Source organism: Cotesia glomerata, linkage group LG5 (genome assembly GCF_020080835.1).
Source record: "Cotesia glomerata isolate CgM1 linkage group LG5, MPM_Cglom_v2.3, whole genome shotgun sequence".
NCBI lineage: Eukaryota > Metazoa > Arthropoda > Insecta > Hymenoptera > Braconidae > Cotesia > Cotesia glomerata.
In genome coordinates, this window is record NC_058162.1 from 18,296,124 (window position 1) to 18,321,893 (window position 25,770).

The 25,770-nt window shown below is 28.5% G+C and overlaps 4 protein-coding genes and 1 long non-coding RNA gene across 7 annotated transcripts; 1 reads left to right on the top strand and 4 right to left on the bottom strand.

Annotated features, from left to right (window-relative positions):
* Positions 1 to 239: 239 nt before the first annotated feature.
* LOC123265790 (bolA-like protein DDB_G0274169) lies at positions 240 to 1,382 on the bottom strand. 2 transcript variants are annotated; one of them, XM_044729710.1, is made up of 4 exons: positions 1,288 to 1,382; positions 656 to 870; positions 485 to 553; positions 240 to 395 (listed from the first exon to the last, which is right to left on the bottom strand). In XM_044729710.1, exons 1-4 carry the CDS (start codon positions 1,316 to 1,318, stop codon positions 315 to 317), a joined length of 396 nt encoding a protein of 131 aa, XP_044585645.1. In that variant the 5' UTR covers positions 1,319 to 1,382; the 3' UTR covers positions 240 to 314. The 2 variants fall into 2 exon arrangements, with proteins under 2 accessions (XP_044585645.1, XP_044585646.1); XM_044729711.1 differs by having other exon boundaries at positions 656 to 864; positions 1,288 to 1,378.
* Positions 1,383 to 5,263: 3,881 nt separating this feature from the next.
* LOC123265773 (putative uncharacterized protein DDB_G0282133) lies at positions 5,264 to 8,090 on the bottom strand. Of its 2 annotated transcripts, XM_044729664.1 has the most exons (4): positions 7,138 to 7,230; positions 6,015 to 7,028; positions 5,711 to 5,948; positions 5,267 to 5,644 (listed from the first exon to the last, which is right to left on the bottom strand). In XM_044729664.1, the coding sequence occupies exons 2-4, from the start codon at positions 6,965 to 6,967 to the stop codon at positions 5,384 to 5,386; spliced, it is 1,452 nt and encodes a 483-aa protein (XP_044585599.1). In that variant the 5' UTR covers positions 6,968 to 7,028; positions 7,138 to 7,230; the 3' UTR covers positions 5,267 to 5,383. The 2 variants fall into 2 exon arrangements, with proteins under 2 accessions (XP_044585598.1, XP_044585599.1); XM_044729663.1 differs by having other exon boundaries at positions 5,264 to 5,644; positions 6,015 to 8,090.
* A 9,575-nt stretch (positions 8,091 to 17,665) lies between these two features.
* Positions 17,666 to 18,489, bottom strand: LOC123265789. The gene is made up of 2 exons (XM_044729709.1): positions 18,263 to 18,489; positions 17,666 to 17,954 (listed from the first exon to the last, which is right to left on the bottom strand). The coding sequence occupies exons 1-2, from the start codon at positions 18,459 to 18,461 to the stop codon at positions 17,680 to 17,682; spliced, it is 474 nt and encodes a 157-aa protein (XP_044585644.1). The 5' UTR covers positions 18,462 to 18,489; the 3' UTR covers positions 17,666 to 17,679.
* A 19-nt stretch (positions 18,490 to 18,508) lies between these two features.
* On the bottom strand, positions 18,509 to 20,198 carry LOC123266081. Its single transcript, XM_044730114.1, has 5 exons — positions 20,134 to 20,198; positions 19,345 to 19,551; positions 18,931 to 19,261; positions 18,653 to 18,844; positions 18,509 to 18,574 (listed from the first exon to the last, which is right to left on the bottom strand). The coding sequence occupies exons 1-5, from the start codon at positions 20,196 to 20,198 to the stop codon at positions 18,509 to 18,511; spliced, it is 861 nt and encodes a 286-aa protein (XP_044586049.1).
* Positions 20,199 to 24,653: 4,455 nt separating this feature from the next.
* On the top strand, positions 24,654 to 25,374 carry LOC123265798. The gene is made up of 3 exons (XR_006509671.1): positions 24,654 to 24,854; positions 24,938 to 25,268; positions 25,355 to 25,374. It is a non-coding gene; the product is annotated as an uncharacterized LOC123265798 (long non-coding RNA).
* Positions 25,375 to 25,770: the final 396 nt, after the last annotated feature.

A 25,770-nucleotide genomic window follows, 5' to 3' on the forward strand; every position in this document is an offset into this window, starting at 1 on the left:
ACAAAAAATTTCATTAAAATCCGTCCAGCCGTTTAGAAGGAGTTCAGTGACAAACACACGCACAGAAGAAATATATATATTAAGATTAGTTTGATAAAACGCTATTGGCGCCTTTTATCGTTCCGAGCAACTCCAAAAAAATTTTCCTATATGAGATGTAAATGATTAATTGATAATCGAAGATTTCAAAACTAAGAATACGTGTATATTATAAATAATAATAGAATAGTAATGACAAATTAAAATACTTGTTTTTTATTAAATCCATAATTTTCATATGTACAACGGCCGAAGTTTAATAATTTTGTACTTGATTATTTACCAAATCCTCCTTTACACGCTGGACTAGGCGCGATAACTTTGTTACTTTCTTCCCATTGAGACGGAGTTTTTGGCTTGAAAAAAAAAGCAAGAAAATGTCTAAGTAAGTACACTTATACAATTAAATTATAATTTTTGATAAATAAAATAAAATAATACTTACGACTATTGACAAAGCGTGGATACTTTCTTCCAATTCAGTTTTCAACAAATCATTAACCATTCGATGACGCTGGAAAATAATTTTCATTATTATTAAGCATGGAACTTTGCCATAAAATTTGAATAGTTCTCAACTAATAACTAATAAAAAATATTACACTTTGATAGTTACCTTAATTAAAGGTACATCTTTAAATTTATCTGAGACCACTACTACTTTGAAATGAGATTCTGAATCTTTAGGTACATTGTGCATAGCCGATTCATTAATAATTTCCAAATATGATGGTTCTAGACCTTGTTCCAATTTTTTTTTCATTGAATTTTCAACTGGTCGGTTTGATGTACTCATATTGTTTTTTATATTTTGATAGATACTACCTAAAACTTGTAGAATTATTTTATTAATCGCTTTGATTATACTTTTTTTGTTAAATGAGATAATCTAATGATAAAAATAAAAGTTATACATTTGATCATTTTTCTATTTTATTTTAAAAACAAATTTCAACTAGTTTATTTGTAAAAAAAAAAAAAAAAAAAAAAAACGTACAAATTTTAAAATAGCTGTCGATTTTAGTGTTAGTTTTTTTCTAAAAATCTTTAATTCTACTTTATGTATTATTAAAAAAACAACTTGAAGCAACCAAAGATATATAATATTAAAAATATAGTTATCAATGCGTTTATAGAGCCAAAAAAACTTCAAACCACTATCAATTTTATTTTGATATACAACGAGTAAAGCTATAAAAACAAGTAATAAAACAAATATTTTATATAATTATTATTGAATAGAGTTACTTTTATTTTGAAAGTTAACTTTTTTAAGCATCTGAGGTTAACAAATACTTGATATGTACGGAAGCCTGGTTGGCTCATCGATGACTTATAAGAAAGTGGCGCTACACTCGCTTATTTGTAATGCCTCTAGATTGTGATGTAGAAGCACATGCCGCCATCTACATAGGATATAAATTAGCGGTTTATTTAAATTCAAATCAGACAAATAATTGATTAATAATATAATTATAAGAATAATTATTTGTAGAAAAATAATAAGAATAATATTAAGAACATCGTAACAAAGAAAATAAAACATATGGAATACTTAAATATAGAATGGTCACTCGAGAGGAAAATAAAATATAATATCTCGAGAAAAGCTATAAAAAGGAGAAACTAAAATCTTAAATAACAAATACATCTTTGTTTCTTAGAGACTCTAGCAAAATACTACAATTTACGACTTTGAGTAAAGGACTTTATTATCCTAGGCTAAACTAAATATTCCCTTTTTTATGGCTTTTCTTCTAACCAGGCAACGACTACGACGCCATGTGTTAAACACATGGTTAGTTTCACTTTTCCGAGAGAAAATTAAGCGAAGGCGTCACTTTTACTTTTGAGTCCCACTCTTGAAGAAATCGACCAATTAGAAATCATTCTTATAATAAATCCAACCCTAAAGCTAAAATCTCCCCTCTAAAATAAGTTATTAACTCGATGTAAAACTTAGGAAAATTAAGATATAGCAGTAAGCAAGTAACTCCTGTATATGAAACATCTTACAATATATCCCATATAACTTGCATATAAAATCTCATCATTCATAATACCGAATGCCAAATCCTCATCCTAACTAGTATAAATTAATATTAATATTAATTATTATTCACGAAAGTCCGTAACAGGAATACTTTCGTATTCTTTAGCGAATTTTAAAGAGCCCGCCGATCTGAGCCGAATCTAACTATAATATTGAGACATCTACAGCAGTAAAAACTTACTAAACATCGGATCAGATCATAACAAGATGCATCCAGAAGGTGACGTTACCAGCCAGTGCAAATTTAAATGTAATTTAGATTATATTAAATTATTTTATTAATTCATAATTTAAATAGTGAACACTATCCAAATTAGAAAGTTTAGGTTCTGTATCGTAGAATATTTATTATATAGAGTATATTTTGTTTCAAATAAATATAAGCTATTATCGAGTACAAAGGGACATTGTAGTTGAGTTCTGAGAAACCTTAGGTATTTGAGATTCTGAGGAAAAGCCATAAAAGACACGTGTGAGAAAAATTCTATGATCTCTTGTTTCAACGGCTAAATAATAACGTAACAAATATGTAACAAAAAAATAAGATCGTTAAATAGCATATTTTGTTAAACTTGCTTTAATATAATATTGCAATGAAATATATAAAAATTAAATTAAAAATTTATATCCTGTATCCAACTTATAAATAATTATTAATTAATGTTAAAAGAATAAGATTGTATAAAATAATATTATTAAATGATATTTATCTCTTACATTAACAATTAAACTATTTCATAGTTTTAATAGATTATAGATTGATAGAAATAGTAATAAGCTTAATCTAATTTGCAAAATACGAATATTAATGCACTGCAATATATATAATTTATAAATAAATATATGTGAATATAATAGAAAATATTATATATTAGTGTGTGAAAATCATTTATATGTAGTAGAAATATGTGTACTTATATATGTACAAGAGCGGATATATGTATGAGAGGTATGGTGGGAGAAGAACGGAGTTTGAAGCTCTTCGGAAAAACTACCCTTGTGGAAATAATTTGCTGAAAAATCTCTTAGAAAGTCTTCAAAACCCTGCAGAAGACATTTTGAAAGTCTTACCATCCTTCACTAAGTCCTGAGAAGAGTAAATAAGTCTTACAAACTCTTTAAAACTCTGAAAAAATCAAATGTTTCCTGAAATTTCGGACTTTCAGTAAGAGTTCTAAAGAGTTTAAAAGACTTATTTATAGTTTTTCAGAAAAAAAAAATGTAGGCTAAAAATTTACTCTACAAGAGTTTTAAAGGATTAAGAAGAGTTATTAACCCGTCAGCACTCACGTTATGAGCATTTTGCTCACGCAACAACATCCGACTTATAGAGCGGCGCTGTAGTGCAAGTGAGAAACTAAAATTCACGTGAGTTCTGACGGGTTAAATATTTAAATACTTATTATATTATTATAAATTTATGTTTTTTGTTTATTATCAGCCTTAATACATCAATTAATATATATGTATAAATATAATTACATGTATGCATATATATTTGTACAGTTAGAGTACATCTTTGGAAAAATTTAAATAGTAATACAAAAATGAAAATTGTATCTTTTTCCACAAATCATCAATTTATGCAATTAAGTAAGTTTTATTTATTAAGTGAAAGGTTTAGATCAAAGAATTATTTATTAGATTTATAAGCCTTACTATGAGGCTGAACGTTCTAATTTTATAATAGATAAATAGAAACATTTTGACATAAATATATTATATTACAGATCTAAAATAATGCACACCTAAATAAAATGCATAAATAGGATTACACTTTTACTGCAAAATTAAAACATTTATAATAAAAAAGTCAAACAAATTATAAAAATTATATCTGGATACTCCCATTTATTGACATAAAATAAACTTTGTTAATTGGAATAACTGGATATCCACGTAAGAAATAATCTTCCATATACACTCCAATAGAACTTATTCACCCCAATTGCATTTTCCACATTATAATCGGTATTGGTATGTAACAGGAATTACTGCGACAAAAGCACAATAGACTCCGATATAAATTTTTTTTATTGGAATCTATTGGACATTTTCAACAGGGAGGTAAGTAGTAATATTTTATATCAGCAATTTTAGAGCACTATTCTTTGTCTTTTACGTGTTTTAAAAATATTTCATGTTCATAATCGATATTTTCTGTCATGATAGACACAGATTGAGTACTTTTGAAATAAATTAACAAAATACTATTGCTATGACAGGTTCAATAACCAATTATTTAATTGAAAATGTAACGGAACAGGCTTTCAGACAGAACAAACTATTCAAAACTCCTCAAAAAACTTAAAAAATTGATTATCACCACGAAGTATAAAAATTGTGAATGATGATACCGAATATCACTATAGAAAAATATTATTTAGTAAGAATACAGCGTTACTAACGCCAAAAGAGTGTATAAAAAAAAAACTTTTTTTTTTCCTATCACCCTAGGAGTGTTAGAAATGTAGAAATTCACGGAAAAAAAACAGAAGCAAATTCTTTTTCGAAGAACGCCTTTTTCGCTTAAAAAAAAAAAAAAAAAAAAAAAATTCTTCAAGCCAAATGGCCGTTTAAAAAGTAATTCAATTTTATTCTCTAACTTTCTGCTATAAAAATTTAACGTTTCGAATTCTGGCTATAAAAATTGAAAATTTTAACTTTTACTTGAAAATTCGGCTTCGCCTTGGCTCCTCGGCCAACAATTACATGTGATCTAAGACATTTCTTACTTTTCTGCCCTAGGTGTGTAATATACTATTACAACACATGCGCAGTACTTTTTTTCTGGATATATAATGGCGCGAAAGATTTAAAAGTATTTGTATTTTATTTTAATTAATTTTATTAGGAAAAATGAGATTATGAGGTGTGCACTTTTGGATTTTCCAAACTTTTTATAACTACTCTAAAAACTTATAATAATAAATTACTTATCGTTGAAAACCATATGAGACCTTGAAAAAGCACAAATGTATTAAGCTAACAGTAAGGCAACAGTTGTACTTACAATTAACTGGATCGACTTACGAAGTGACAGCAAATTTTCTATTCTTGATCAGCCATGATCTTATATTTTTATTTAAATAAGTTTTAAAATTAAGTTATAAATAGAATTTTTGTTGGTGATTTTTTTTTCTATAAACGTTTAATATAGAATTTAACACAATTATTTATATGTACATATGTAACATAATAATATAATATATATCGGGTAATGAGTACTATAGTACACTTCAAGCAAAAATATTTTTCACAACGAAATGATAAGTTTACTATTTTTAAAAACTATCTTTTGTATTGATCAGTGGGTTGCAATTCACCGGTGGTAATCGAATCTAATACCCAAAGTTCCTTGGTCCCAGTGGGCCCAATTGTTATTTTAGCTTTCTTAGGATCGTCGATAGTCTGTCCTCCAGCTGTTTTTATTAATTCCTTTAATAAATCTCGAGGCGGAGTAGTATTATTCTGAATATGTATTAAACCACAGGTTGTAAATAACTCGGGTACATAAGAATTCCCAAAAATTTCTCTGTCTCTCCGATTTTCCTGTAGTAAAAACAATTTATTAAAAGAAAAAAAATAAATAATAATTGCAAAGAAAAGTAAAATTACTTTGAGAACTTTGGAGAAATGTTGAATCTCATATTCATCAGGAGGAAGCCAGCTGGAAGCTTCAATTGATTTTTTAACCCACTCGAATGATATCAACCAGCATCCTCTTATTATACCTCTTAGTAAATTAATAGTACGAACTCCAGTGGTAACAACATGAGTTGTTTTTTTAGTTACAGTTGACTCCAATTTGGCACCGCCAATTTTTTTTAACGCCGCTCTCACAATGTCTTTATCACTGTAAAAAAATCAGTAAGTAAATAAATTAAATTAATTTTATAATAATAATTTTAAAAAATCATACCCATTGCACAGGCCTGTAGCTACAATAATAATAGATTTGCTGTGAATACGGCTTTTTTTAACGAGTCTTTTATTTTCCATGAATACACTTGACCTCCTGGGACTGTCATCACTGAAAACTTCTCTTTGACTAGCTTTTTGACTAACTAGACTCAATAAATTAGGTCGTTTTGTTTTAATATTAACAATCTTCTTACTTTTTACAATTCTCTTTCTCTTATCTTTTTTGTTTTTTTGTTTGTTTTTCTTGTCATTATTATTTTCTATCCTATCCTCCTGTTGAACTTGTAAATTTGGTTGAGTAGAACTAGACACCAAAGCTCTTTTTAAATTGAAACTGTTACTATTATTACTATTAATACTAGATTGAGATCTGGTGCAAACTGTCGGTGCAATGGTGACACTTTTTCTGACTCTTCTTCTCTTCACCCATTTTTTTTTCTTGGGACTCAGCATCGGACTCAATCCACTGGATATGGGACTTATCGAGGATAAAGCAACTGGACTACTGTGCTGCGTAAACAATCTTCGTTTCCCGATACTTAATTTATTCTTAACTGTTTCCATAATAAGTTTATTTCTGTCAGCATCACTGTCATTTCCAGAGTCCTCAGAAGTTTCATCAATTATTATTGTTCCTTTTTTGGATATTTTATGATTCTTATCGAGAGTTAAATTATCTAGAATGATAGTACTCTCCAACTGGTTACTGTTTCTATCTTTACCTTCATGATTTTCTTTTCTATTTATTAAATAATTATTTTTTGGTGTAAGCAGTTGGGAAATATTTCTTCGGATAAGCAGGTGACTTTTTTGAGTTAATTCTGGCGTACCTTCAACAGCGTCATAATGATCATCGCTCTCTTTATCACTTGTTGACAATTCATTTACTTTATTTTCAATACTATTATCAATAATTAATCCATCTTCATTTTCTTCATTGATTACTGTCATTTTAGCTTGCCCGTGCTTTACATTTTGATCAATATTATCATCTTCATTATCAGGACTTTTGCTATAAATATTATCGAGTGAAGTATTTACGTCCATTGAAAAACGATTAATATCTGATAATTTATTTATGGAAAGTTTATCATTGTTTGTGTTACTTAAAATACAATTACCTTGAACGGGAGTTAATTCCATTGTTTGTTGGTCAATTATTGTATTTATTTCATTTGAATTTTGTTTATTTAATAAATAATTACAGTTCTGAATATTTATGATTAATGGCTTTGAATTTATTTTATTGGCAGAATTTACTTGTGGTGTTATGTTTGTTGGTGTTGCAGCTAGAGTTGGGGTCGGTGCTATTGTCTTTTTTGATGATGTACTAGGTAAATTACAAGTCTCAGGCAAATCACAATTAGCAAATGTTGAACACGATATCGGTACACCGATATTACATAAATTAAATGAATTGTCACAGCTAGTTAATACATTTTTAGAGAAAGTACGTGATCGTGTTTTTCGAGGAGACAATAATAAATTTTTGTTGTTATTATTATTATTCTTGACAAACTGGTTGCAGTTTTTGAGTATTGTATCAGTTTTGTGATAAAAGTCATTGTTTTTATCAAACAACTCGCGAGTTTTACTCATTATTATTTTTTTTAATTGTGAACAATTTGTACTAAGTACCTCATCTTTAACAGCTAATTGGTTACGCGTCTGCATTATATTTTCAGAATCCGTATCACTTTCAGACAAAAAATTATTATTTTTAACTATTGAATTATTTTTGTCATTATTTAATATTGATTTTAATTTATCGTCTGTTGTTTTATTATTTATTTTATTACATTTTACTTCAAATGACGTTGCTGATGAATCTGATAAACTTTTTACTTTTGTGTTAACATTAATTTTATTTTCAGTAACTTTTTTAGATAATTTTGATTTCTGTTTAATATTTCTTCGATACATTATAACAAATTTTATAGATTATGTTTTTAAATTTAATACAAACAATATTATATAAATAGTATTAAGTAGAATTTAATTTTGTGTTGTTTACTAACATCTAACCTCTGAGTACTGTCAACATCACATACCCTGATAGCCACAGTTTCAGACCAACCAAGTTGGTGTCAGATAGTTGCCACCAACTTAGCGACAACTTGCGGTCAACTTCCGAATTTGTAACTGTTGGCGCCAAGTTGGCTACAAGTTTCTGAGAATAATAGTTTAAAAAAACTAAAAACACGCTTTACATAGAAAACCAAACTAAAAAATAGAAAATAAATTTTAATAAATTTAAATTAAGAATAGTGTTAAAAATTTCAATAAATATAAATTAATAATAGTGTAAATAAAAAAAATGTATTTTATTTTTAAAAAAGCGTGGGGTGCTTTTTAAGATATTATCAAAATGATAATCACTCTACTCATATCTGTCAATAAAATATTTATAACTATTGACACCATGCACCCCACGCTTTTTTTAAAATAAAATACATTTTTTTATTTACACTATTATTAATTTATATTTATTGAAATTTTTAACACTATTCTTAATTTAAATTTATTAAAATTTATTTTCTTTTTTTTAGTTTGGTTTTCTATGTAAAGCGTGTTTTTAGTTTTTTTAAACTATTATTTATTTTTTATTTTTTAGTTTGGTTTATTTATAAAAGCGTGATTTTTTAGTTTTTTTTTAAACTATTATTTGTTGATTATCAAAAATATTCAGGCGCGCAAATTACCCACGGAGAGTTACATACTGACATACTGACAAACTGACATACAAGTGAAGCTAATATAAAGCGTGTAAAAAAGAGACCAATCTACTGCCGCAATATGTCGCCAAATTTCTTGAGAAACTTATCGTCAACTTGGTGTGAAAAAGTTTCAGAGCAACTTTTGCCGACAACTTGGTGACAACTTGGTGAACAAGTTGACACCAACCGAGTTACTTTCCAAGAGTTGCCGCCAAGTTGGTGACAAGTTGCGGCAGTAGATTGACAGAAAGTTGCGGCCAACTTGGCTATCAGGGTATGTATAACGCATATAACGCATACGACAACCAGTGGTAAAACAAACTTCACTCTTACCAACTTGTGAGAATTTTTTTTACAAAGTTCCTATTTTTTTTTAAATTAAAACAGGCGAGACCATCTTTTTCTCGCTTTGCTCTCACGGAGTTCAACGGAACTATCTCTGTCGCACTCCCAACAACAGAGCAATTGCAGTTTCGATTGGTTTCACGAAACGAATGAAATTTTTGAAAAAAACGCTTCATGGTGAAATAGTTTATTAAATTATCTATTATCTCTAAAAACGTTTTTTCAAAATTTCCATTCGTTTCGCTAAGCCGATTGAAACTGCAATCACTGGTCTCGGCTGTTAATGCGTGACATTTATAATTATTTCTATACAATTAAAATCTAATTTACAGTTATTCAATCTTTAAATTACACAAGTTAATAGCACCTTTTTCAATAATTGTTTAATTTCACGGTCATATATTTTTTTTTGCATAAAAATTAACTTTTTGAAATATTTTCATTTTCCAAATTATTCCATTTCACGGCGGACTTTATAATAATAATCATAAAAATTTGTAACAATACATTTTTCAATTAATTTTACAGCTTCTTAAGTTGAAAAAAAAATTTATGTTAATTGAAAATCGCTAAAAACTAAGAATATATAAGCCTTGTAATTTATAGTTTATTATTTCGTAAAAAATTATCAATTTAATTTGTTTAAATGAAAAAAATTAATATTGATAATAATGCTTTCCTGATGTAATGCTATTATATTATTCAATTTAACTTGCTTTTTTATCTGTATACATAATATATCAAAATATATTTCAAAATTTTATTTTTAATCCACGAATTATTTAATTATCAGTAACAATTAATAGTTTGTGCATACATATTCAACTCTTCATGAGAAAAAGAGATTTTAAAAGATTACTTTAATGCGAAACGTATATCTTATACATATGTTATCTATACAAATCTATACAAATCTATACATATGTTATTTAAATCTAATCCTTTTAATATTTTTCAATCATTTTAAGTCGATTTTTCTAATTCAGACAGTTTCATCATAAAATATGAAATCATAAGCAATTGTAAAGACTAAGGGCCAGTTTTTCAATCCAGGATAAAATTTCATCTTGGATTGAAAAACTGGCCCTAATTCATAATTAAAATGTATTTTCAGAAATTTTGTTTTTCAATCACATAAAGTATTTTTTTTAATTAAAAAAATTTTTTCAAAAAGTAAATAAGTAAGAAAAATAAAATTTCTGAAAAATGAATTAACTTCCTACGGCTTACCGATAAATTGTTTAATAATTATTTTAGTTCATTAAAATGGATAGCCAGTAATTTAGTTTTTACACGCTTTTTATTAGCTTCACTTGTATGTCAGTTTGTCAGTTTGTCAGTTTGTCAGTATGTAACTCTCCTTCGCATAAAGAGACTACCATAATGATATTATTTAAATTTTGATTATTATCAACCTATAACCCATGTGATGACCTTCCTAGTCATCCTCTGATGACCATCCCGAAGTTATATCTCGAAACCAGGTGTTTTCCTCCGTAGGTTTTCATCGGGAATGGCACAGATAAACCCGTACATCAACCCGGAATCCTCTGATGACCATCCCGAAGTTATATTTCGAAACCAGGTGTTTTCCTCCGTAGGTTTTTTTATTATTAGCTTCACTTGTATGTATGTTTGCATGTTTGTATATTTGTATATTTGTATGTTTGTAACCGACTTTTTTGGGCGCGATTTTGACCAACTTTAAACGGCCAGATTTCGTTCAAACTTTGTGGATTTATCGAGGACCGATGACAATACACTTCTTTGATAAAATTATTCCATTTTTCAATTTACAAAATATGATTTTTTTTATACACGCTTTATATTAGCTTCACTTGTATGTCAGTTTGTTTGTTTGTCAGTTTGTCAGTGTGTCAGTAACTCTCCGTGGGTAATCTGCGCGCCTGCAGCCTTCCTTGGTTCTGGTAGCCGTTTCTCAGGCTCGCTCTCCGAAATCGAACTCTGATTCCCCGTATTTATAATATTTATAAATAATTATTTTTATTAGCTTCACTTGTATGTCAGTATGTCAGTATGTCAGTATGTAACTCTCCGTGGGTAATTTGCGCGCCTGAATATTTTTGATAATCAACAAATAATAGTTTAAAAACTAAAAAATCACGCTTTTATAAATAAACCAAACTAAAAGTAAAAATAAATAATAGTTTAAAAAACTAAAACACGCTTTTATAGAAAACCAAACTAAAAAATAGAAAATAAATTTAAATTAAGAATAGTGTTAAAAATTTCAATAAATATAAATTAATAATAGTGTAAATAAAAAAATGTATTTTATTTTAAAAAAAGCGTGGGGTGCTTTTTAAGATATTATCAAAATGATAATCACTCTACTCATATCTGTCAATAAAATATTTATAACTATTGACACCATGCACCCCACGTTTTTTTTAAAATAAAATACATTTTTTTATTTACACTATTATTAATTTATATTTATTGAAATTTTTAACACTATTCTTAATTTAAATTTATTTTCTATTTTTTAGTTTGGTTTTCTATAAAAAGCGTGTTTTTAGTTTTTTTAAACTATTATTTATAAATTACAACTGCTGTCAACATAATTTTTGTTGGAGGTAATTTCTAATGGTGGTAATTTACTTCACTTTTCTCTTTCCTTGTAACGGGTTGGTACCGTCCCTTGGTCACCCCTTTATTTAAATTTAATAATTAAGGGCGCCACTGGAATTTTTATCACGGTTTCCAGAACCGGTCCAAGCAAGAGAGATATCACAGGGTCGAGAGAAATCATAAAAATTTGACATAAATAATAACAAGTAGATTTGACATTGATCATGAATTTATTTTCATAATTTTACATAATTAAATTCTATTTTAATTCTCACACACACTCACATACCCGAAAAATTTTCTTAATCCTAACAGTACCCTCTGAAGGAGCGTCTATACTGTAGTTTCTATCATAGTTTCTTATTCCTACGATACCCTCATAAGGAGCGTCTATATCATAGTTTCTATCATAGTTGCTTATTCCTGACGGTACCCTCATATGGAGCGTCTATACCGCAGTTTCTACCTAAGTCGCGCTGTCCACAGGACCCTCACGCTCTAAGACTCTAGATTTGACCTTGGGTGGTCGCCCGGACCCCTGCCCAAGGTTCAAACCGTCCTTAGCCCTTTCGCTGTCGCCCGGACCCTCACTACGGGACTAAGGAACCTGAAGTCGACTAGGACAGAGGAGGATACCATGACACTAGTCGACAACCTGCTAATACTAACCTCCTCGACAGCCCGTGAACGAGGAGTATATAATGTAAATTTAATTTTTCACACACACACACACACACACAATATAATAATTTCATCCAAACACACTCTTGACTCTAATTAACAATCATTTTTAAAATTCTTAAATACTTTTTTTTTTCATGACTTCCTGGGAATCAATTTTCCCGGTCCCTAACTTGACTTCGATAAATAATTTTATTTAATTTTGGTCGCTTAGTTATTAATATCACAGTAGCGTTTTATTCAACCAAAATTTTAGATTAATTAAAATTTACTCGAATTCAAACTGCCTGAATAATCGGCTTATGTCTATTTTGAATTCCAGTAAGAATTTGAGACTTAGTCGTCAACTTGGCTAAATTTTTCCAAGGCTAAATTTTTATGTTAATTATTTTTGAAACTTATCATACTGGAATTTGACAATTTTATTTATCGAAGTTTTTGAACAATTTTGATCTATTGACAATTTTACGCTTGTAATTTTTTATAAATTAATTTACTGCTTGACAATTGTAATTTTCTAAATTAAAGAATTTTATTTTATTTAAAAATTTTTGATATTTTCCCAAAGTTAATTTTAATGAATAATTTTCATTTTAAATTTTAATTTATTTTTAATTGTTGATTTTATTAATCAATTTTTATCTAACTCGGATAAATCTCTAATTTTAATTCCCTTTAGTTTTATTTTAATTTATAATTTATAATAAATTTAATCGACAGAATTTCGCTCAGATGAATGACGCAATTTAACTCAAATTTGTCGATATTAAACTTTCTGATTTTATAAATTTTAACTTAAACTTATTTGACCAATTTTATAGAAATATTAATTTTAATTTTAACCTCTTTTATTTTTAATTTTGAAATTTTTCGACTTGTCAAATTTTCTATTTATTCAAATTTCATTTTAACTAATTTTAACTTCGACTTATAATTTAGATATTTTATTTGAATTCGGATAATTAATTAATTAATCAAGTAGGGTGATTGGAAGACGGAACCTGGCCTGTGCCTAGAATTTCCGGGAGCGACGCAATAATTTACCGAGGTTAAATTTTCTGTACCTGAGAAATTTTTGGCGATTTCTTTTCTTTTAATTCGAATTCCGTTGTCGTTTCTGTGGCCTTCGGTCTAGGCAAATTTTGTCCGCCAAATTACACAGCTCTATCAGGTATCTCGGATCTGGTTAATTGCGTCGTAGCTCGGGATTTTGTCAACGGTGAATTAAATCTGGAAATTCAGGATAGTTAGAATAATTATTGGAGGATATTTAGGCTGGCTAAATGCCTAGCAATAAATATCAATTATAAATGTTCAATTAATCGCTCTGAAGGTTCCACAAGAAACTCAGAGGAAAATAAATAATTACCTGTTTTCCAAGATCTCGGCTGGTGTCTCGGGCTCCGGCTTCACAATGTCGCTTTTCGGTGCGCCAACTTCACTTGCCCCTGGTGTGGAATTATCCCCACCCGCGGAACGCTTATTTTCTAGGCCCCGGAACTTATGTTAATTTTTATTGTTACTGCGCGAGCATCCTAGACCACAGCGCCCTGTGATCCGTCGATAACTAACCACGGCTAGGGTGAGGACCTTCAACGGATAATGAAGGAGCCCCGTGACATCCTTCATTCATAAACATCTGTGGTGACGAACATCATATTCATATTTCATATCTACACGGTGAGAAATTTCCATTATTTTTTATTCTGCATGGATTTTAGATATTACAATGGTGCATATTACTAGTGAACCTTATTGACTCAGAATAAAATTTTACAATGGCCCATAGTAATTTCCGAAACAAATGAAATCAGACATAGTAAATGGTAAAAATTGAAATGTACCATAGTAAAATGAAATATGCAATAATTTAAATTTCCGAATGTACTATAGCAAATAATAAGAAAACGTTTGTAAAAATAAAAATTTTAGAGTAAAAATGTTTTTAGCAATCAAAAAAATATCAAACCAAACAAGATTTTTTTGTTTGCAATAATTTTTAAAAATATAGTTTTTTTATTTTTTTTTTTCATTTTTAACAATGAACGTAGGATTTATTTTGGCAGTTAATTTTATTATGAATAATTATAAACACAATATATAACTTTTAAATTATTTTTTATTATTATTAGAAGTGTCGGTTGCAGATTAACCATCAAATGTTTGTTTTCATTTTAATTTTTCACTGTAAATTATTAAATATTTTATTATTTATGAATCTTACAAATTTTCATTAACTATTCATGTGTTGATGGATTTATAAACTAATATTTATTTAAAACTTAATGTTTATTGCAATTTTCATAACACCGTTAACCACTACTGATAGCGTCTGTAGACTTATGTTGACAAAACAAAGCAGCACGAAAAAATGAAAGAGCGCGCGTCGCGACTGACGCGCATACGTTTACTATGGGACATTTGAAAATTTCATAGTCACAATTTTAAATTTAAACCGAGTACACGTGACTAAATGTGAAACTTTTTTTAAAATTTTTATTGTCGACTGAGCAACAGAAATTTTACTATGGAACTATAATGAAAAGTTTTAAGCACACTAACAGTTTTTGTTCTGTCAGTTTACGAAAATTTTTTATATATGTTTATGTAACAGTTGCATGGTCAAATTTACTATGGTCCCTAGTAAATATTGATTGGTACAATATGATATTCTTAAATTTTTATGGTAATATTTTGAATTGAGTCATTAAGGTTCAGTCTTATTATGTATGCATAGTAAATTTCTACAGAAATTTCTCACCGTGTACGGAAGCCTGGTTAGCTCATCGATGACTTATAAGAAAGTGGCGCTACACTCGCTTATTGTTTACATGTATACTACCCATGGGTGCCAGAAACTCCACTCAAATTATTTTCATTCGAAAATACAAAATCTACAAAGTCATAAATATCCGAAATGAAAACTATTCGAAATTAACAATATTTAAAATTAATTATAGACAAAAGAATAAAATGAAACAGGCGAAAATTTATTAATGAAATCTAGTCGAAACAACACTAGTCAAAGAGCGATCTATACGAATGATAACCCTGATAGCCAAGTTGGCCGCAACTTTCTGTCAATCTACTGCCGCAACTTGTCACCAACTTGGCGGCAACTCTTGGAAAGTAACTCGGTTGGTGTCAACTTGTTCACCAAGTTGTCACCAAGTTGTCGGCAAAAGTTGCTCTGAAACTTTTTCACACCAAGTTGACAATAAGTTTCTCAAGAAATTTGGCGACATATTGCGGCAGTAGATTGGTCTCTTTTTTCTCAGAAACTTGTAGCCAACTTGGCGCCAACAGTTACAAATTCGGAAGTTGACCGCAAGTTGTCGCTAAGTTGGTGGCAACTATCTGACACCAACTTGGTTGGTCTGAAACTGTGGCTATCAGGGTAAATTGTTCGAAAGTTCTGAAAGTTCATGGTAACTAACTAGATATAGTCTCGTTCTTACCAGCGAAAAATTCTGCGACCTATATTGTCAAGTTCAATCGGTATGTCTATTTTTGTATCCACCCTACTTTCAAAACAGAAATCAGAAATTACGATTAAAACAATTTAGCTGAGCTTTTAGTCTCATAATTTAAAATATATTAATAATTAATAAAGAATTTTTTCCAAAAAATAACTACAATAATAGTTATTACTATTATTCTTTGAAATGGATTGGGGTTGGTTTGTTAATAATAATATTAATAATAATAAAAATTAATTTTTAAAAATAATAATAATAAAAATTAATTTTTAAAAATAATAATAATAAAAATTAATTTTTAAAAATAATAATAATAAAAAAAATACGTTTGTGATTGTTGTTATTTTTATCAATTAAATTTTTTTTTTTTTATTTAATTTTTTTATTAGTATTTTGAACAAATGACAATATTAAATAATTAAAATGAACATAATTGAAGAAACATAAAACGTGATGAACAAATTAGTAATTAAGAGTAAGTCTTTCAATAGACAGCATCAATAGACGCTTAAATAGCGTGTTTTTTTTTTTTTTCAAATCAAAACTTTAAAAAGAATAAAACAGAAGTAATAAAAACATGCTTAATCTATTTCAGTATAAGAATAAAAATAAAAAATTCCAAAACAGACGATAAAAACGTTTACATCTTTAAAGTTATATCTTAATATGCAATAAACATTATTCTTCCTATCATTTATGAGAAAAAGCCCCGTCGCAGTTCAGTCTCTTCCTCACAAGTTGGACAAATGTTACCAATAACATCATTTTCTTCTCGCCGAATTTCGAGACAATTATTGCAAATTCTGAGAGCAAAACAATTTGTGCAAATGATGTTTACACGGTGGGTGTGGCACAGTTCACAAATCATTAATGGAAATCCATCAGCGTCTAAATCGTTGCGTAATCTAGCTTCATGAAACTCTGCTTGTAAATTACAAAATGGACATAAGAGAGGTCCATTGGCTGGTTTTGCTTGGCGTATCTGCCTTGCACACTGAGAGCACATTTGAACATGCAAGCATGGATGACATATCATATTTACTCTGTTACTGAAACATATGTCACACATTATAACTTATTGCTGATTACGTTGATTGTCAGCAACCCCAGCACGTAACTGATGAATATGTAATCCTGAAAACAAAAATTCCATTTAATAAAAAATAAAATTCAGTATTTTTCGTGCACAGAAAAAAAAGTTCACTTGACCCAAGAAAATATTTTTCTTCCTAATTATTTTCTTGAGCGAAAAAAAAAATTTTTTTTGAAATTGACACAAAAAATTTCACTTATTCCAACAAAATTAATTCTCTTGCTTTAAGAAATACGTATCTTGATCCAAGAAAATTTATTTAAGTTAAGAAAATCTTCTTGTCTTAAGAAAATTTCTCTCTTGCTCCAAAAAATTAAATATCTCGATAGAAGTAAATTTTCATTAATATTTTTATTGATGAAAATGTCAAATGAGAAGATCAAATAATATTGAATCATTTTTTTTCATTCAATATGTATAATTGCACGCTAAAATAATATACAATGGATATCAAATATTCAAGAGAAAAATTTTCTCAAGGTGAGAAAATTTTTTCTCAGCTGAAGTAAGTGGCGCTGCTTCCCTAAAGTATCTAAAAATGTTAATTTAATATAAAAATTTTTTGTATCAAGTATTTATGATAATTTGAATTAAGAAAAAATTACTTCCACCAAGAATAGAATTTCAAGAAAAATTTTTACTTCGGCACACACAACTTCGGTCTTCCTTCCGGCATCCGAAAATTTTTTTGAGTCAAGAATTTTGTTCTCCAGTCAAGAAATTTATCTTCTGTGTGAATATTATTAATAATTATCTTCATTTCTTACCATTTATTACCAATTGTTCATCGATCATTACAGTGAAATTATGCATCATGTCATTGTAATGGGATTCGTGTATAGCCAACATTCGCTCCAGAAAAACTGTGCCATCAATTCTCCTATTCCTAAGGCTTGTCCACTGGATTCTCATCAAGTCCCTCTTAAGACAATAGCCGGTTGACAATGGGAATCTTGTAACGAACACTGCTCTATTAGCTGCAAGACGTGTCGAATCATCTTTTGCAGCATAGAAAAACCAAATTATTTGTTCTGTAAAGTAATAATCACTTAGAATTAAAAAGAACCAATAAATTAGCTATAACTCTACTAAAAGATATTTGAAAAAATTATTTTAACGTTTTATAAGCATCTATTTATTTTAAAAAAAAAAAAAAAAAAAAAAATAAAAACGAACATACTAATTTACAAATTAACCAATTTACTAATCAACCTTAAAGAGTACTTAATGAATAAAATATAAAAATTTACATGACCGAATAAATTACGAAACAACCTGCTACAACTATGATAACCAAGATCGTCAGGTTGTCGATAACAGTAGTAAGCTGTATACTTACGAATAAACTCTTTTGGAGATGAATGCTCCTCGAAGCGATGGCTGATTACATTTGAAATCAATACAGAGACATTATTAAGTGGGGCAAAATCCTCATAAAAGCTTACAAAGTTTTCATTTTCAATCCACTCATTCCGTAAATAATTATTAAAATCATTGAGCTCGGGCGCATTCAAGTTTGTAATCATGTTGTTAAACATTCCATTTGCTACATCAGCCGGCAATAGAATTAAATTCATACAATTTCTCAAAAATTTTCATGATCATTCAAGTGAGTCTCTACATCTAACTCCAGAGCTCTTTGGTACAAAATCTGAAATGAATCCAAAATTTTAATTAATTAACTTTAAGTTGTACAAGAATTTAAAAGTACATGTTAATAAATTCGTACACGGCAATAACTTTCATAAGTCCCAATAACTTGGCTTCCTTGAAAAGTGCACCGCAGGTAAGGTAACAAATCAAAGTCAGTATAAATTGTTCTTGGTGCATTGCCTTGAAATAGTTGTCGCAAAGTGTCACTGAAATTCGAACAAATTTGATCATCTCGTCTGCTCCAAACAACAAACGCAACCGGAAATACCTCAAACATGAACATTTTGATTAACAATTTCTTTAAAAAAAATAATTTTAAAATTCATATACTAAATTTTTTTCATATTAACTTACATGATTGATGTAATTAACTGAGACAGTTGTTAGCAGACGTACACCATTAACATTCACCGCAGATCTAGATGTTGATGTAACATAAATTGTTTCACTGTTCAAAGTGGATATCAACCATGGTGCACATATAATCACCGCATTGTCTGCAAAATTTAAAAATTGAAGAAACTGTTGATCGCTATAATACCGAAAATGCGACAGAGGTTGACTGTATAATGCTTGAATTAGCTCTCCTAAAGTATTAATGACCGGAAAAGTAATTTGACGACGAATATTTCGTAAAAGTCTCGCAACTGATGGATAAGGTGTCAATAGAGCTTCATTTGGATATCTGTAATAAAATGATTGTTATGTAAGAATATCAATATTATTTGATTAAAATATTTTCAATAATTAATTTGATGTAAAACTGACCTTCGAGCAATCCTATTATATATTTCAGTTGGTGGTAACAAGCTTCTAGAAGCAGCTCGTCTTAGGTCAGCTATAAAATGTACTCTTTCTCGTTGATCAAAAAGTATTTGATGGTTGTGACCTACGCTTAAAACAATGGGTGCATTATTATCCTTAACACCTCGAGCAAAGCATGCGTTTCTTAATCGCAACTGACAATGAACATATCTGTAATTTTAACAAAACGATGACTATCAATAGTATATAATTATTTATAATAGATCCAAAGAGTTATATTATTTTAATGAACATTTACACAAAAATTAAATTGACAATTAAATTTATTATAAAAAAAATTCCATATCTAGAAATCTTAAAGAATTACCAGTGCAAACTTTTTAAAAATATTTTTTTTATAAAAATATAATATTTTTAATAAAAATAAAAAAAAAATTTTAAATGTCCGCTGACTTCAGTATTATAAAAATTATAAGAATAAAAATGACATTAAGTTTTAGTGTAGCCGACATTCAATATTTTTACAATTACATGTGATGATACTAAAGTTAGCCGAAGTTTAACAATTTTTTAATTTTTTTAACAATTAAATAACAAGTAAAAAAATACTTTGAAAACATTGTACGTAAATTTTTTTAATTTTCCACATGTGAAATTTTTTCTTTTAATTTATTTTTAATAATTTTTTCAGCAAAAAAAAATTATTAAAATTTTCAGATGTCAGTCAATTAAATTTTCATTTATATGTGAATTAATAATTGATAATTGACTAGTAATAGATAGATTTTTTACCTTCTGTTGCCGATATGTTGTTCTACGTAGTATGAATATCCACCCTCTACGATTACTTCAGCCATATTTCATTCTAATTATCAAATCTTTGTTATTTTTTTTATTTAACTTATATTATTAAAATTTTGTTTTCATTTATAGCTCTTTTTATTTTAAATATACTAATTAAAACCTCTGATAAGCGTCCTTAATTAATAAATAGATACACTTGATTTTCAGTAGCGTCTGTTATTAGCATTCCAAGCGAACTAATCCTTTGTCTTTGTGAATTTGTTAGTGTTGTTGCAAATTATGCGTAAATTATTTAACGAACATTATTTGTTAATACTTATAGGTCCGTTATTGGTTGATTTTGAATGTATACAGTCCAATGAAAAAGTTCGATGATCAGCAGTCATTGGCTTATAAAGAATAATTTTTATTTTCATTTACTTTTCAATGTTTTAATCATATATCTCGTCAATGAGTTCCTCAACTAATAATTTTAATATTTGTAAAAATAAAAAATATTTAATTAAATATAAAATATTAAAAACTATTTCAAACCTCTAAGTTTATAGTCGGTAAGGTAGGATTAACGAAGTAAGTTATGCATCAATGTGTGGTATTTTTAGGACAGACTGTACTAAAATAAAGAAATAATCAGCAAGTTCTTGTTGTTATTAAATTAATTATTAATTGTATCCGGTGTCATTACAAAAAAATTTTAGAGAAATATTTATGTACATCTATACAATTTAGTCTTTAAACAAAAAATAATATGTTTCAATTTGGACAAAATCTAAATTTGGATCCATTATTTGAAAATGATTATTGTTATGATCGCCTCTCTACATTTTATGATACTGTGTAAGTATGAATTAAATTTAAATAAATTTCACAAAATTAATTAGTATTCACTTAATAAAGATAACATTTATAAGTAATTGTTTATATGGTCATATTAAAAATATTAATTGCCGTTTGGTATTTATTACAGGTATGTGCAGTGTCATGAAAAAATAAGTAAAAAGTGTTTTGCGAGAGGATCAATTATTAACAATGGTCCAAGTTTATAATCTAAAAATGTAAGAAAATTGAAAAATTTATAAAAAATGATGTATAGGCCGATTGAAGAGAATGATTTTCTCGAATTTTAAAATTAAGTCAAACAAAAGTAACAGTTTTGTGAACTTGTTAGTGAAGTCCAGATTATGGGGATTGTAAATTTCAGTTTTTCTCTGTTTTTGGCCTTAGCCAATCGTGTCAACATGATACGACATCGACCACAAACAAAGTGTGGGACCTAGGCTAAATCCAAATTCGTAAGTTGAATGCGAAAGCATTTCTCACAATTTCGTTTCAATCTATCAGAAAATGGTCTACGGTATTTTACCGTCTCAAACTCTTCACAAACGTAACAAAATAAATCAGGACTTTTATTACATAGATGGTAATTACTTTTTGTAATAGTATACTCTCCAGTAGCCAAGTTTTCCACTAACGAAAAGCTGCAGTTGCTTGATGGCGACGCCTGCGGGCCTGCTTTGTTAACCTGACCAAACGCCGATACTGGGATTGCGAATCCCTCGAATCCCTGCATCGTAAAGTACTTATCATTTGTACCTTCCATGACGGCACACACGCCGATAACCCAGGGACTCAGCCAGATGGCTCTGTTGCCCACCGTCAACCCGTGGAGGTGCCTTGTTGCAGGCACAAATAAAAAAAAGACCATTCGGCAGCCGAAATGGAAGTAGATTTCATCATGAATAGAAAAAAAATATAACGAGGATTGTATACAAAACTAGGGTTTTTAACTTCTATGCAATCGACAAAAATAAATGCCCAAACTAAGCTACTGTTAAAAAATTCTATGAAAATCAAATACATTGTCTTACACCAAAATATCTCAGAAAATGCTCAAACGCAGCCCCTGTTAAAAGCGGATCTTGAAATTCCAATTATAAAAGGTTCTCCACGGGAGTTGCATTTTGGCACACCCGCCTTCAAAATCCATCATAAATGATGTTACCTTCATGTGCGGTGCACACCCTGTTTAAAATTTCCAATAGGATCCCATCAAAAGCGACAAAAGCCACTTAGAAACCCATAAATTTTATTGGTTTCTAAGTGGCTTTTGTCACTTTTGATGGGATCTTATTGGAGTTTTTTAACAGGGCAGCGAGCAAAACATTGAATAACCGCTAGATAACATGATGTTGATTTCCGAGACATGAGGCTCCAAGCTACAGGAAAAACCTAAAAAAGGTAAAGCAAAATTTAAAATAAAAACGAAATAAAATTCAGAAACATCAAGTAAAGACCATACCGTATCATTGACTGCAATCATAATTGTGAAAAACTGATAAATCTTCCCTCTTGATAAACGTGGAAATATTTTAAAAGTAGCATCTGCAAATATACGTACTGATTGAAAATTCCTTAAAAAAACTGAATCATAAAAAACAGTTGCAATAGAACCGTCATCCCCATAGACATTTGTGACTGTTAGCGGGCTATTAGCAGAATGGAGTAAATGTTTCCATTTATCAGAGGTGACAAAAATATAATATTCTTCCAGTGTTTTCGGTATTGGTGGGATTATCGTTTTTCTTCAATTGTACATTGTTTTAGAAATTTTAATATATGGTACACAAGACGACGCTCGAAGGTGTCTGAAATTACATTTTTTACACAATAATTAAATTTTTTTTATTGAAAAAATTTAATATTTTAATGTAATCAATAATCATTAAGATTATACTTACTTTACACTTATGTCATTGTAAATTTTATGTAATTGATCAAAATTTGAAATTACAGCAAGGTACAAGTCTTTTTTAAAATCATATACCAACTTTAAATCTGGATTTGCACTGTGATTATGTTTTTTTGTTAAAACAATTGGACCATTGTTAATAATTGATCCTCTCGCAAAACATTTTTTACTTATTTTTTCATGACACTGCACATACCTGTAATAAATACCAAACGGCAATTAATATTTTTAATATGACCATATAAACAATTACTTATAAATGTTATCTTTATTAAGTGAATACTAATTAATTTTGTGAAATTTATTTAAATTTAATTCATACTTACACAGTATCATAAAATGTAGAGAGGCGATCATAACAATAATCATTTTCAAATAATGGATCCAAATTTAGATTTTGTCCAAATTGAAACATATTATTTTTTGTTTAAAGACTAAATTGTATAGATGTACATAAATATTTCTCTAAAATTTTTTTGTAATGACACCGGATACAATTAATAATTAATTTAATAACAACAAGAACTTGCTGATTATTTCTTTATTTTAGTACAGTCTGTCCTAAAAATACCACACATTGATGCATAACTTACTTCGTTAATCCTACCTTACCGACTATAAACTTAGAGGTTTGAAATAGTTTTTAATATTTTATATTTAATTAAATATTTTTTATTTTTTACAAATATTAAAATTATTAGTTGAGGAACTCATTGACGAGATATATGATTAAAACATTGAAAAGTAAATGAAAATAAAAATTATTCTTTATAAGCCAATGACTGCTGATCATCGAACTTTTTCATTGGACTGTATACATTCAAAATCAACCAATAACGGACCTATAAGTATTAACAAATAATGTTCGTTAAATAATTTACGCATAATTTGCAACAACACTAACAAATTCACAAAGACAAAGGATTAGTTCGCTTGGAATGCTAATAACAGACGCTACTGAAAATCAAGTGTATCTATTTATTAATTAAGGACGCTTATCAGAGGTTTTAATTAGTATATTTAAAATAAAAAGAGCTATAAATGAAAACAAAATTTTAATAATATAAGTTAAATAAAAAAAATAACAAAGATTTGATAATTAGAATGAAATATGGCTGAAGTAATCGTAGAGGGTGGATATTCATACTACGTAGAACAACATATCGGCAACAGAAGGTAAAAAATCTATCTATTACTAGTCAATTATCAATTATTAATTCACATATAAATGAAAATTTAATTGACTGACATCTGAAAATTTTAATAATTTTTTTTTGCTGAAAAAATTATTAAAAATAAATTAAAAGAAAAAATTTCACATGTGGAAAATTAAAAAAATTTACGTACAATGTTTTCAAAGTATTTTTTTACTTGTTATTTAATTGTTAAAAAAATTAAAAAATTGTTAAACTTCGGCTAACTTTAGTATCATCACATGTAATTGTAAAAATATTGAATGTCGGCTACACTAAAACTTAATGTCATTTTTATTCTTATAATTTTTATAATACTGAAGTCAGCGGACATTTAAAATTTTTTTTTTATTTTTATTAAAAATATTATATTTTTATAAAAATATTTTTAAAAAGTTTGCACTGGTAATTCTTTAAGATTTCTAGATATGGAATTTTTTATAATAAATTTAATTGTCAATTTAATTTTTGTGTAAATGTTCATTAAAATAATATAACTCTTTGGATCTATTATAAATAATTATATACTATTGATAGTCATCGTTTTGTTAAAATTACAGATATGTTCATTGTCAGTTGCGATTAAGAAACGCATGCTTTGCTCGAGGTGTTAAGGATAATAATGCACCCATTGTTTTAAGCGTAGGTCACAACCATCAAATACTTTTTGATCAACGAGAAAGAGTACATTTTATAGCTGACCTAAGACGAGCTGCTTCTAGAAGCTTGTTACCACCAACTGAAATATATAATAGGATTGCTCGAAGGTCAGTTTTACATCAAATTAATTATTGAAAATATTTTAATCAAATAATATTGATATTCTTACATAACAATCATTTTATTACAGATATCCAAATGAAGCTCTATTGACACCTCATCCATCAGTTGCGAGACTTTTACGAAATATTCGTCGTCAAATTACTTTTCCGGTCATTAATACTTTAGGAGAGCTAATTCAAGCATTATACAGTCAACCTCTGTCGCATTTTCGGTATTATAGCGATCAACAGTTTCTTCAATTTTTAAATTTTGCAGACAATGCGGTGATTATATGTGCACCATGGTTGATATCCACTTTGAACAGTGAAACAATTTATGTTACATCAACATCTAGATCTGCGGTGAATGTTAATGGTGTACGTCTGCTAACAACTGTCTCAGTTAATTACATCAATCATGTAAGTTAATATGAAAAAAATTTAGTATATGAATTTTAAAATTATTTTTTTTAAAGAAATTGTTAATCAAAATGTTCATGTTTGAGGTATTTCCGGTTGCGTTTGTTATTTGGAGCAGACGAGATGATCAAATTTGTTCGAATTTCAGTGACACTTTGCGACAACTATTTCAAGGCAATGCACCAAGAACAATTTATACTGACTTTGATTTGTTACCTTACCTGCGGTGTACTTTTCAAGGAAGCCAAGTTATTGGGACTTATGAAAGTTATTGCCGTGTACGAATTTATTAACATGTACTTTTAAATTCTTGTACAACTTAAAGTTAATTAATTAAAATTTTGGATTCATTTCAGATTTTGTACCAAAGAGCTCTGGAGTTAGATGTAGAGACTCACTTGAATGATCATGAAAATTTTTTGAGAAATTGTATGAATTTAATTCTATTGCCGGCTGATGTAGCAAATGGAATGTTTAACAACATGATTACAAACTTGAATGC

Coding starts and splice junctions, on each gene's coding strand:
- LOC123265790 (XM_044729710.1), bottom strand. CDS start 1,318: ATGCTTAAAAAAGTTAACTTTCAAAATAAAA. Junction 871..1,287: donor AGTTAACTTTCAAAATAAAA/GTAACTCTATTC, acceptor TAATTCTACAAG/TTTTAGGTAGTATCTATCAA. Junction 554..655: donor AAGATGTACCTTTAATTAAG/GTAACTATCAAA, acceptor ATTATTTTCCAG/CGTCATCGAATGGTTAATGA.
- LOC123265773 (XM_044729663.1), bottom strand. CDS start 7,939: ATGTATCGAAGAAATATTAAACAGAAATCAAAATTATCTAAAAAAGTT. Junction 5,949..6,014: donor GCTACAGGCCTGTGCAATGG/GTATGATTTTTT, acceptor ATTTTTTTACAG/TGATAAAGACATTGTGAGAG. Junction 5,645..5,710: donor ATTTCTCCAAAGTTCTCAAA/GTAATTTTACTT, acceptor TTTTTACTACAG/GAAAATCGGAGAGACAGAGA.
- LOC123265789 (XM_044729709.1), bottom strand. CDS start 18,461: ATGTTTAACAACATGATTACAAACTTGAATGCGCCCGAGCTCAATGAT. Junction 17,955..18,262: donor ATCTCCAAAAGAGTTTATTC/GTAAGTATACAG, acceptor ATTACTTTACAG/AACAAATAATTTGGTTTTTC.
- LOC123266081 (XM_044730114.1), bottom strand. CDS start 20,198: ATGGCTGAAGTAATCGTAGAGGGTGGATATTCATACTACGTAGAACAA. Junction 19,552..20,133: donor CAACATATCGGCAACAGAAG/GTAAAAAATCTA, acceptor TTAAAATTACAG/ATATGTTCATTGTCAGTTGC. Junction 19,262..19,344: donor TATAATAGGATTGCTCGAAG/GTCAGTTTTACA, acceptor ATTTTATTACAG/ATATCCAAATGAAGCTCTAT.